Below are 12817 nucleotides of genomic sequence, written 5' to 3'. Positions count from 1 at the left end.
CTAACTGCAAACTTTTATTTGTTTCAAATCATGAGATGTTTTGACACATAACCTTATTGTAACATTTTAGGGTAGTTTATTTATTAATAGTGTAGACTACATATTTGATTGTTGACATAAATACATGACATCTAATAAATACATAAACTGCTATAAGGACGAAATTCAAATCAAGTGAAATTAAGTTACCTATTTATTAATTTTAACGTAATGGTGTGGGAAAGAACCAACACAACCAGTAACTTGATTTTTTCCGTAACATCTGGCACTCTCGTAATGCAAAATGTCGGTAATTTTATCACCTGCAAAGAAATGTAAATCGCCTGGCTTGATCATTATATGATTATAAAGTGCAACACCTGTTATATTTGTTGTATTATTTGGTCGATTTTGAGCAGCTTGTTGAGTTTGAGTTGGAGGTTGGGTTTTAATTTGGGGTTGTTGTTGCGATTGTGGTTGTGATTGTGATTGTGGTTGTGATTGCAATTGTGGTTGTGGTTGTGATTGAGCTTGTGGTTGTGACTGAGCTTCCGATTCTTGTGCTGATGATGATGATGACTCTTTCGATTTTTCTACTTGTCCGTCTTCTGCCTTCCCTTTGATTGAACTCTCTTCATCTAAGTTAATGTCATCTTCGATTTTAATGCTTAAACCAGAAACGTGTACGTGCAACTCTTTTTTGCTGTCACTTTTTAGTATATTTTTCAAAGAATTTGCTGTATTGTTCTTCCCAAAAAAGTTTGACAATGATTTCAAATCATCATCTATCTCTCCAACAGTTAATTCTGAATTTGTTTCAGGTGTTGAGCAATTCGAAGAGGCTCTTGAGCTTCTCTTCTCCGAATTATACAATTCAATTTTACAAAGACAATTGTCATCTTTATCCATGTAACATAATTTCAAAACTTCATGCTGACTCAATTGCGAAGAAATTCTTTCAAAAATAAAATCATTCAAATTAGTGTTTGACATCTATTGCTTTAGTTTTTAAAATTATTTTATCAAAGAAAAGAATAGATGAAAGGCAGGAGTATTTATGTCATAATGTTTTTGCAGTTTATTGAACATGATTTTGCAGCCAAATTTTAGTTGAGAAAATGCTAGTTTAATATTCCCTGAACTTGAGTTTCCTCGTTCTAATTCAAAGAGCTACATTACATACCTAAACATGGCCGAAAGTTGCTGATATTTTACATTCTAATAGCAACCTCTCATAAGTATTCAGCTAGTTAATACTGAATTTAAGAAAAGCTTCAAACAATTAAATCAACCGAAGTAAAGAAAGCTAAAATAAACGTACGTATTAAAAAAACAGCTATTTACTTACAGAATGTTGCGAGTAAACTTTAAACAATCAGCATGAACCAAAAAGGCTCTTACTGATTTCTCTTAATGTACCATTATTTAATGGAGAACTGGAATACGAGAAGTAAGTTTTAGCCGCAAATTGTAACACTAAAATATATAGTTACAAAAGACACCCTTCAGAAACACTTTGATGTTATTCAAAACTAAGCACAAATTAAGCTTTCGTTTGAGTTCTTTCGATTTCCAATGAATATTGAAGTTTTTTGGCACTGACTGGGGACCAGGTTGATGCTTGCATTATGCAATTACATTAGTTCTTCCATACATTTTTGACAACTTATGTGCAGGTCTAGGAAGAAAGTATTACAGTACTATTTAATATTTTTTAAATGTTTGGCAGTTTTTTATGCTACAATTAAAATCTATACTACTTCATGTACACATTCTCAGAAATAACAACATGATCGTATTAAGGCTTGGCAGCTTACTGTACCTAGGGGTTGTAAAGTATAGCTATACTGTCTTCTAAACTTGGATATTGAGACGAAGGAGAAGAACAGAGGCAAGTCACTCTTTTGTTAATAAAAATTGGTCCAAGTTGTGCTTTTTCTTGCTGAATTGTAATTGACAATGTTATATTAAGTACACATATAGATTAGTAATGAGAAATTGCTGAAAATTGTAGTTTGTCCATTTCAAGCTGCAATGTTTTCTTCGGATTTTTTTGACAGGATATTGCAAATTAAAATTAAATGAATAACAACACCTTAAGTTCATTTGAAACTATATTTCTCTTCAGACTCAGCACCCAGATTACAAATAATTTGAAAAGTTCTTGTTTGAGAATTGCGAGCAAGATATAAAAGTGAACACTTCTTTTCCATGTGTAATTTAAAAAAAGAATTTGGAGAATTTAATTTACCTCAATTATAACTGCGATCACTGCTATAAAAACTAAAATTTAATCTTCTCCAACTTTATTTACCTTTCTGAAATCTAATACAAGCACATAATGTTCTGCACGATATTTCGTAAATAGTTTTAAGCTAGCGCGCGTTAACTGTGATAAAGACTGCGCTATCAATTACAAAACAGACCCGATTTTAAAAATGTCAGTTTAGACCAATTCATGGCACTAATAAATGTCAAAATAATTTTGTGTACTTTATATGATCATAAATTACTTCAAACTTAGGAATTGTTACTTATTTTCAGGTCAGTTTTAACATACAATAATCGATTTTGAGACACTTGGACTTCTTTTGAAACACAAATGTCTCCCTTTGGTTTTATCATGACAAACTTCTTTATATGCTTGTTTTGATCATGAAAAAGGGCAGTAAAGTTCCCCCAATATTACTCATATAAGATTGGAGAGGGTAGCACAAATCTAGTTTTGGAACAAAATTGTCGATTTGATATATTTTATCTCATCTATTTTAATTCTTACGTGAATTTTTATTTCCAAACTATTGAACTTTGAATATGGAGCCCCGCAAAAATTCAAATTAAGTATATGAGACTGTAGATTTTAAGAACTGTCATTTAGCACTTATAAGTCTTAACTAAACGAAATAATTATTCTTAATCAAGCGCATCTTTAATCACATTAGGCAATTCGCGCATCTTCGTGAAATCAATATACAGATATAGAAAAAAAATTAGTTTAAGCTTTTTGCAAATGTTACCGCCAGAGAGTCCTTATCTCGTTGATCATTGATTAATAAGAGCCAAGTCTGGATGTTATCTTAACATTCAACTATAGCTACTATCTAATAGTTGGTTAAAACATTTATGAATGAAATTTGCAAGATCTTGAATTCAAGTTAAAAAATATTTTTTTTCTCACTTTTGAAGAACTAAAAGAAGTAAAAAAGAAATAAATTGGTTGCAAAAATTTAATGCACTTTTTGCAGCAAATTATTTATTGGATCTCAAGGCTAAACATTGTCAAGTATATTAATTTGGAGAACATAAATTTGACAAAAATGTAATGGCATTTTGCCCCATTATATATTAAATAGTCCAAAATATATTATGCTAATAAATTAACCTAAGTACAAAAACGAAACAATCAAAGATTTGACATATTATATAAATTATAATAGAAGTTCAGGTAAGAATACACAAAAATAATATTCAATAAAGTACAAAAAAAATTTTTCCTTATCTTTTTGTTTAATTGTTCTGATAACGTTTTTTATAATTGGAGTTATTACATTAAATTTTTATATCTTGGTTATTTAAGATGAAGTATTTTTAGATAAGTAATAATTAATTATTTAACCGCCTAAATTCCATTTCTTGATTGAATTTATATATATATTCAAATAAATAACTATGAATTAATTTATTTGATTCAATTTTCAACAATAGTTTTTATATTTTAAATCATTCTTTAAAGACACAAGATGAAGTCAGCTAAAACTACTCCAACTACTTCAAAAGTGCTAGATCCTGAATTACATCCAATCAAATCACAAGTTCATGTTGATAATTTGCATATAACTTCAATTTTATCAAATCAAGGTGCTATAATCAATGTTGATCATGAAGTTGATAATGATGAAGCTTTGATATTAGCTATGGGTTATAAACAAGAATTGAAAAGAGAGTTTTCATTATGGACTATTTTTGGTGTTAGTTTTTCAGTCTTAGGATTATTACCTTCCATAGCAGCAACTTTTGATTATCAACAGTTAGTTATTGGAATGTCCCCATTACCATGGATTATTGCAATGATCTTTATCACATTTGTTGCTTTATCTATGGCAGAAGTATCATCAGCTTTTCCTTGTTCTGCAGGAACACCATATGCAGTTTCGCAATTATCTCCACCAAAATACAAGGCATATTTTACATTCTTCACAGCATGGTCAAATTTTCTTTGCCAAATAACGGCCGCCCCATCGGTGAGTTGGCTGGGGGCTAGTTTAATGCTTGCGTTATACAGCTACAATAGTCCTTCATATACTCCAACTACAGGTCAAGTATTTGGATTAACTACTGGTATAATGGTTGTATGTGGAATTATGTGTTCATCAACATCTAAATGGGCTGCAAGATTTAGTTCAAGTGGTACTATTTGTAACATAGTGTTCTTGGTAATTGTTTTTGTAATGATATTAGGAGGAAATTCAAGAGTAGAAATTCTGGGAAAAGACATTTCAAAATTTAATTCAAATTCTGTTGCTTGGAGTTTGACAAATCAAATAGAATGGCCACAGGGGATATCATTTTTAGCCTCATTCCTTGGCGTTATTTGGGCCATGAGTGGATATGACTCCCCATTCCATTTATCTGAGGAGTGTAGCAACGCTTCAGTAGCAGTACCAAGAGCAATTACAATGACAGCGGTTGTTGGAGGTCTAGTTGGATTTTTTTTCTGTATTGCAATTTCTTACACTTTAGTTGATCTTACTGAAATTGCTGATGATCCTCAAGGTTTAGGTCAACCATTTGTCACTTATTTAAGTCAGATATTGAAGCATGACCTACTTAATGCTGCTGTTGCATTAACAATAATATCTTCATTTTTTATGTCATATACATGTTTATTAGCCGCCTCAAGAGTCACCTATGCTTATTCTAGAGATGGTTTATTTCCTGGCTCAAACATTTGGAAAAAGGTTTCACCGTGGACTCAAACTCCAATCTGGGCAGTAGTTTTTAATGTTGTAATTGGTGAATTATTGTTATTGTTAATGTTTGGAGGTGATGTTGCTATTGGTGCTATCTTTTCAGTCGGTGGAATTGCTGGTTTTGTTAGTTTCACTACTCCAACTTTACTAAAAATAACTTATGCTAGAAAAACGTTTAAAAGAGGTCCTTGGCATTTAGGAAAATTCTCCCAACCTATTGGATGGTGTTCAGTTGCTTTTGTTACATTAATGATACCAATCTTATGTTTCCCAACCGTAAGAGGTGCTGATTTAAATGCTCAAGAAATGAACTGGACAGTTTTGGTATTCTTTGGCCCTTTATTATTGGCTACAATATGGTTTGTTGTTGATGCTCATAAATGGTATAAAGGACCAAGAAGTAACATTGATGAAAAAGATATTACCTACGAAAGCAAGCTTATTGATAATTCTAATGATCCAACAGATTATAAAAATGCTCATGTTGTTGATGGACAAACTGTGAGTGATTCTGGTGATGAAATAATAAATGAGAAAAAAAGTTATTAAGATATTGTAATTTAACTTTTATAAAAATATGACTTTTAATGTAAACCTTATAATAATTGTAGCAATAACTAACTCTGGCGTGTTATAATTACTGAGAGCGGACAATGATCTATTGTGACTGTAAAAAATATTGTATTTTAAATTTGAACCTAAAATTGAAACATCACTAAAATAATTACACAAAAATGTACAACTAAAATCTTAACATGATTTAAAATTATACATTGAAATTAATCATTTAATCCATCATTATTATATAAATAGATTATTATGAGTGGAGGAGGAAGATATCAACAAAGACATGATAACAATCATGGCAGTAACTCATCAGTTTCGTGTTTATTCTATAATAAAATAGGAGCTTGTAGACATGGAGAGAAATGTTCCAAAAAGCATATAAAACCAACATCATCAAAAACTTTATTATTAGCCAACTTATATCAAAACCCCAAATTAAATAAAAATGATAGTGAAGAATTTACTCAAAAACAAATACAAGAAATTTTTGATTTATTTTATCAAGATATATTTATACATTTAAGTTTATTAGGAGAAATTGCTTCATTAGTAGTTTGTGAAAATGAAAATAATCATTTAAATGGTAATGTATATGTACGGTTTTTTTCAACAAATGATGCATTAAATATAAACAATATATTAAATCAAGAATGGTTCAACGGTAGACCAGTGCATTCAGAATTATCACCAGTACTTGATTTTAATGACGCTCATTGTAGAGCTTATGATACAAATTCTTGTGAAAGAGGAGAAATGTGTAATTATATGCATATAAGACAACCAACTAAGAGTATAAAAGATAGACTATATGATGGTCAAGATAAGAAATATGACTTGGATAAACTAAATAGGTTGAAGTTGGAGTTGGAAGAATTAAAAAAGAAAGAAAATGATGATATACCCACAGGAGATTCCAAAAGCGATACAAATAAATTGCTAAATTCATTATTTTGATACATCATTGGTATATAGATGTTACTACAATTATATTGCCAATCTAGATGTTCATTACTTTGAAGTAATTAACTTGATCTCTAAATATTTTGAGATTCCGATTCGCACGTAAATCTTCTTAAATTCTAATATCATTGAACAAAAACAAATATTAATAAAATCTGGAGATACGAAAAGAACTCTTATTTCAATCTTCAATACATTGTACATGATCAATTTTATTAAACAATTATTTAAGTTTCAGATGATTGATATTTGATAATCAAAACACTATACCTGCCAAGACATTCAATAAAATTTGTTGTTTCAAAATTTAAATTTAAATAATTTTTCAATTGAAGAATTTAAACAATAAAAAAACCCAAATATTTGATTTTATAATACTTTTTTTTTCATAGAAAATGAACATTTCAAGTCAAATTATTATACCAAGACTACCCCAAATACTACTACCTAAGTCATATACCAATTCAATTTTATATCGACAGCAATACATATTTAAAATTTCATTTCGATCTCAACATAAACCATTTATAATATCAAAAAAACTATTCTCAACATTTACAATTTTTCATCAAAAAATGTCAGAAAAACAAGAATTAGAAGTAAAACATCAACAATCAAATTCCCATTCTCATTCTCATTCCGAACACACACATTCTCATGCTGGAGGTAGTATATTGCATCATCATCATTCAATGCATGAACCAAACGAATTTTTATCAGCTAGTGCTTCTTCAATAAAATCAAATCCAGCGGTAAGAATTACATGGATTGGATTATTAGTAAATATTGGATTAGCTATATCGAAAGGTGTTGGTGGGGTTGTATTTCATTCACAAGCTTTAATTGCAGATGCCATTCATTCAGTAAGTGATATGTTGGCTGATTTTTTAACATTAGCTACAGTAAATGTTGCAGCTAAAGTTGGTACTCCTACAAAATTTCCTTTTGGTTATGGTAAAATTGAAACTATAGGATCACTTGCTGTAAGTGCCATATTATTATTTGCAGGTATATCAGTTGGTTGGTCTTCATTATTACAAGTTTTTGAATTTGTTTTACCAACTCAATTATATGAAATTGCTGCAAGTATTCAAATTGGTCATAATCATACTCATACAGATTTAGGTAGTAATTCCGAACATTCTCATTCTCATTCTCATACACAAACTCCAATTGGGACTGAACTCACAACTCATAGAGAAATTCCAAATATTAATGCAGCATGGTTAGCAGCTGGTTCAATTATAGTTAAAGAAATATTATATCGTAAAACTTTAAAAATTGCACATGAAACAAACTCAAAAGTATTGGTAGCTAACGCATGGCATCATAGAGTTGATTCATTAACTGCTGTTGTTGCATTATTAACAGTAGCAGGAGGAGTTTTATTTAATGTTGCATGGTTAGATTCAATTGGAGGTATTGGAGTTTCAATTTTAATTATTAAAGCCGGTTGGGATTCAATGAAAGAAGCATGGTATGAATTAATAGATAGAGGAGAACAACCAGGATCTGAAATTTATAATAAAGTTGAAAATATAATAAAATATGAATTAGAAAGTAATGAACAATTAAAACAATTTAAATTAAAACAATTATCGGTATTGTCTTCTGGTGCTAATACAAATATAAATTTTACGTTACTTACTAGAAATAAATCAATTGATTTGTTAACTATAAATAAATATGAAAAAATATTAGCTGATTTAATTCATGAAGATGATAGATTTGTTAGAAATGTTGGTATAAAATTTGAAGTAGAAGAAGAAGTACCTGAAGAACAAGAAGAACAAAATTCGCATTCACATCATCATTAACATTTTTTATTTATTTAAATAAACTATATACAAATTTAATAAATTGTCCTATTTACATATCTTAATTACTTTTTCTTATTTTTAGTGGATCTAGTTTTACCTTCAATAAAATTTAAAATTTCATCAACTGATTGACTAGCAATTTCTGGTACGGATTGAAAAATTGATTTATCCTTTTTAGAATTTTTTGTTTGTCCATTTTGTGGTGGGTGTTGATGATTATGTCCATTACCATTTGATACTTTAATTTTGTTTTGATTTGTAATGGCAGCTTTTTGTTGTAAAGCTTTTTTCTTTTCTTTATCTTTAGCTTTTGCATATTCAATATATAATGAAACATTTGCTACATATTTACTTATTTGTTTAGTCATTGAGTCGTTTGGTCCAACTAATTTTTGGAAAATATCATGAGCTGCTTCAAAATATGGTTTTGATTGTTCAATTTTATTTTGTGAAATAAAAGCATTTGCAATTCTGTATTGAATCAAACCAGAAATTTCAGTTTCTTTACCATTTAATTTTTCACTATAATTTAAAGCTTTTGATAATAATTGAACTGCACCATCAAAGTTTTTAATTTTCAACAATGAATCTGATGAGTTGAGTAATGTATTAATAATAGCTGGATGATCTTTACCGTAAGTTAAAGTCCAAGTTTGTACTGCTTGATTGTATAATTTTAAAGAATTTAAAAATTGGTCATTACTAGATTCATAATAAGCCAGATTCATATAAGCAGTAATAGTTTCATGACTATCAAACCCACAAGATCTTTCACAAAGTATAATAGCTTTACGACCTAATAAAGCTGCTTCATAATCAAATCCTAATTCTTGATAAACTTGAGCAATTAAATTATAAAATGTAGCAGTTTCTGGATTAACTTTCCCATATATGGATTCTTGAATTGCTGTTAATTCTGCAAACATTGTCATACCAATTTCTTTATTACCTGCAATTAATTGAGATCTTGCATTTGCAAAAATTTCATCAATCATTGTTGATTTATATGAAGAATCTTTAATTTTTGGTATGAAATCTACTAAATCATCTACTACAAATACTGAATCACGTTTGAATGATTTTGAAACAATTTGTTGAGTTTTTTTCTTACCTTTTTTGGATGATTTGGATTCAATAATATCTTTTTCAATTTCATTGCTTTTGGAGTCGAATTCCGATTTGGTAAATGAATAATCATTTGATTTCCATTGAATACCAAATTGTAAAGCGATTTCTCTCAATAATTGTGGTAATCTAATTATCTCATTTAACCAATTTTCTGGTAATTCATATCTAAATCTTGAATAAACTTCATTTTTGATTAATTCAATAACTGATTTATGATTAAGTTCTGTATATTTGAAGTCATCGACTGGGTAAAAAGTTTGATATAATTCATCAATTTCAGCTATTGGAGTTTGATTTATATCACCACCAAATAAACAATTATGGAAATGAACAACAGCTGAAGTTGAAAGATAAGTTGGTAATGATTTTAATAATTTTCTTAAAATATGTTTTGATGCTCTTGCAACCATTTCTTGGATGACAAGTCTGTATAAAGTAGTATAATTTGCAATTGCAAGATCATAAGTAGCTTTTGATGGTTCTGATTCTTCTTCTTCTTTTGGTTCTAAATCGTCTTTTCTGTTTTCTTCTTCTGACTTTGATTCATCTAATTTTTCTTGTTCTTTTTTGGACCTTTCCTCCTCATCTTGTTTAGCTTTTGCGGTGAGTTCTTGTTCTTCATTTTCGGATATGGTGTTTTTAATTTGTTCTTGAACTTCTTTCTTTTTGTCTAATAAAGCTTGAGCAATGTAACCTAAGTATCTTAAATTAATACCTTGTCTATGTAATTGTTCACTTAATTGTGTTCCGTCAAACGGTGTCAATTGAAGTTTAATTTCTTCCAAGTATTCAACGATTAATTTTTCTTTGATAAATTTAGAAATTTCTCTAACTTCATCTTGATCTTCTTTAGATTCAAATGAAGAAGAGAAAGAATCTGGATTGAAAACAACTTGATCAGTTGGTAAAGCAATCTGAGGTTTTTCTTTATTTTCCTTGTTTTCCAATTTTCCTTCTTTTTCTAATTTATCAGTTTCTTGTTTAAATAATACTGAAATTTTACGTTTCCACCATTCATTAACTGCTTCGTGTCTAATCAATGCTTCACCATGTGGATATGAATCTTCTTTACCATTGAAATTACTTTCAATGAATTCAATATCACGTGGAGTGGTACGGTACAAATCAATAACATACTTTCTACCATCAGTTCCTCTTAAACCTTTAGTGTCTTTTGAAACCATTAATTCAGATTTTGACTCGACTTCTTCAGTTAATTTAACTTTATGTGGTTTTAAATGGAAAATTTCACCAATTTGTTTTAAAGGTTCTTCAAAAGTTTTTTCTTCTAAAATTTTGCAACCATCTGATGATAATCCATATACAACTTTTTCTTGTGTTTCTTCTTCGGTATTATCTTCAATTGCTGGAGGATCTAAAATACCTGGTACTGGAGCTTGACAAACAACTCTTTTCCCCATATAATCAACAATACAAGTAACTAAAGTTGAAATACCGTTTACTTCATGTCTATTAATGATTTTAATACCTGAAAGATCTTTTGATGAAACATACCTAGAAGCTTCTTCTCCACCAGTGGTTTCAAATACATCAACGGTTGCAGTACCAGCAGAATAAAATATACCATTTTTTAAATAAATATATTTATCTTCTTCTTCTCCAGGATTCATTGGTGTAATATTACCTTTTATAATATTTTTAGCAGTTTCGGTTGCAACTTTGTTAAACTCAAATAAATTTTTTTGTACAAGTTTATCACGAATAATACGTTCTTGAAAAGTAGAGCTTGGTAATTCTTTCATAGTTTGAATATCGTTATTCCATTCTTTAATAATATCTGATCCATCAACACCATTACTAATTAAAGGAATTTGTGATCTAGAAGCATCTGGTACATTTTTCAAATCTGATTCATTAACAAGCCATGGGTAAGCTAAAAACGAATTATGAGGCAATAAATATGATTCTGGATGTTCAGATGATTTAGATAATTTGATTTCATTGTCTTGAATTGTGGTAGCAAAAGCTGGTGATAATGATGAAATTAAATCATGAAGTAAATAATTTTTAAAAAATTTACCCTTTTCATTAACTTTAATATTCGGATTGAAATTAATAGTTGATGATTTATTTACAAAAAATCCTGAAAAATGACAAGTAATGTTGAAGGTCTCATTCTCCAATGTTTGTAAAACCAAATATAAAAGATCACCTTTATTTCTTTGGAATGGCGGTACCGGAGACCATTGAGAAACAGTCAAAGATTTAATTGGAGTTATTGTATTTTGATTAACAGTATCAAATTTTGATGCTTCTGTAAAACTTTCATTTAATTGTACCTTGATCAATGATTCAATGATTTCTGAAATTTCTGAATTTTCCTCCGATGTTAATGACTCTATTCTTTTAGATTCTTCATTTTCTTCAGTTTTATCTTTTTTTACATTAATTTGATCTAATTTAATTTTATTAAATTTTGAAACACCACCGGATGATCCTAAATCATTTGAAATTCTATCAATATAATAAAGACCAATTACTTCTCTAAATCTTATAATTTGTTCATAAATTGCTGCTAAATTATAAGGTTTTGCTTTAATTTCAATATTTAATTCTTTTAAATCTTTACCTAATTTTAATTCTTCAATAATTTGACCAAATGTATATAATTCTTCAAATTGTTCAACATCGATTCCTTTTATTATAATTGAGTAATTTGATAAATTTTTAGTTTTTGGAATAAGAGTTAAAGTTTGTCTTAAATCTGTTAAATTTTCTTCATAATGTGATGGTACAATAATTTCATTTTCTTCAAGTTGTAAAATTAAAGGTAAATTTAATTTTAAAATAAGTTCTTTTGCAACAAGTTGTTGTTGTTCTTGATCTTGTTCTTGTTTTTGTTCTTGCTTTTCTACTTCCTTTCCACCTTCACTCATTTTTCAAACCCTATATTTTTCTAAAACCTCAAGATAATTGACTTTAATCGATTGTTGCAAATCGGTTGTATAAAATTACATATTAAAGTTTGAAAAATTTTTTTTGTAGGACCAAATCATGTAGTAAATTTCACTTCATAAGTTAATGAAGTTAATGACAAGTTCGACGTAGATTTTGGACTATTCCGCTATCTTAGGTCGCTAATTTATTATAAGAAACCGTGCGAGCATGAAGTTTTTATATGTAGGATACTTTGTATTTATGAAATGTATAGTACGAACTCGTTAATTTTAAGTACAAAATCGAATTTTAAATAACCTCTGTGATTTTGAATTTAATATATGCTGAAGCTTATACTAGTTTTAAAATAATGATAATTGTTAATTAGTCAGACTATAAAGTCTATATAAAAAGATAGGGATTATTCATGAGTATAAATAGCATGATTATAAAATTAGCCACTTTCAATGTAAACCCGTAAACCCTTAAAAGAGT

General features: G+C 28.9%; 5 protein-coding genes across 5 annotated transcripts; 3 read left to right on the top strand and 2 right to left on the bottom strand. All coding sequences in view use genetic code 12, as the record gives it.

Moving 5' to 3' along the window:
• Positions 1-189: 189 nt before the first annotated feature.
• Positions 190-972, bottom strand: KGF54_001151 (uncharacterized protein; the record flags this gene model as incomplete). Its single annotated transcript, XM_051761489.1, has 1 exon — positions 190-972. The coding sequence occupies one exon, from the start codon at positions 970-972 to the stop codon at positions 190-192; it is 783 nt and encodes a 260-aa protein (XP_051621547.1).
• Positions 973-3719: 2747 nt separating this feature from the next.
• Positions 3720-5498, top strand: GPT1 (Gpt1p; the record flags this gene model as incomplete). The annotated part of the gene is made up of 1 exon (XM_051761488.1): positions 3720-5498. One exon carries the CDS (start codon positions 3720-3722, stop codon positions 5496-5498), a length of 1779 nt encoding a protein of 592 aa, XP_051621546.1.
• Positions 5499-5768: 270 nt separating this feature from the next.
• On the top strand, positions 5769-6470 carry KGF54_001149 (uncharacterized protein; the record flags this gene model as incomplete). Its single annotated transcript, XM_051761486.1, has 1 exon — positions 5769-6470. The coding sequence occupies one exon, from the start codon at positions 5769-5771 to the stop codon at positions 6468-6470; it is 702 nt and encodes a 233-aa protein (XP_051621545.1).
• Positions 6471-7051: 581 nt separating this feature from the next.
• KGF54_001148 (uncharacterized protein) lies at positions 7052-8293 on the top strand (the record flags this gene model as incomplete). Its single annotated transcript, XM_051761485.1, has 1 exon — positions 7052-8293. One exon carries the CDS (start codon positions 7052-7054, stop codon positions 8291-8293), a length of 1242 nt encoding a protein of 413 aa, XP_051621544.1.
• Positions 8294-8358: 65 nt separating this feature from the next.
• KGF54_001147 (translation initiation factor 3 subunit) lies at positions 8359-12321 on the bottom strand (the record flags this gene model as incomplete). The annotated part of the gene is made up of 1 exon (XM_051761484.1): positions 8359-12321. The coding sequence occupies one exon, from the start codon at positions 12319-12321 to the stop codon at positions 8359-8361; it is 3963 nt and encodes a 1320-aa protein (XP_051621543.1).
• Between the last annotated feature and the right edge of the window lie 496 nt (positions 12322-12817).

This window comes from Candida jiufengensis, assembly GCF_024610255.1.
Source record: "Candida jiufengensis strain CBS 10846 chromosome Unknown scaffold6, whole genome shotgun sequence".
Lineage (NCBI taxonomy): Eukaryota > Fungi > Ascomycota > Pichiomycetes > Serinales > Debaryomycetaceae > Lodderomyces > Lodderomyces jiufengensis.
Note: the sequence above shows the minus strand (reverse complement) of the source record. Positions and strands in the feature narration are given on the sequence as shown.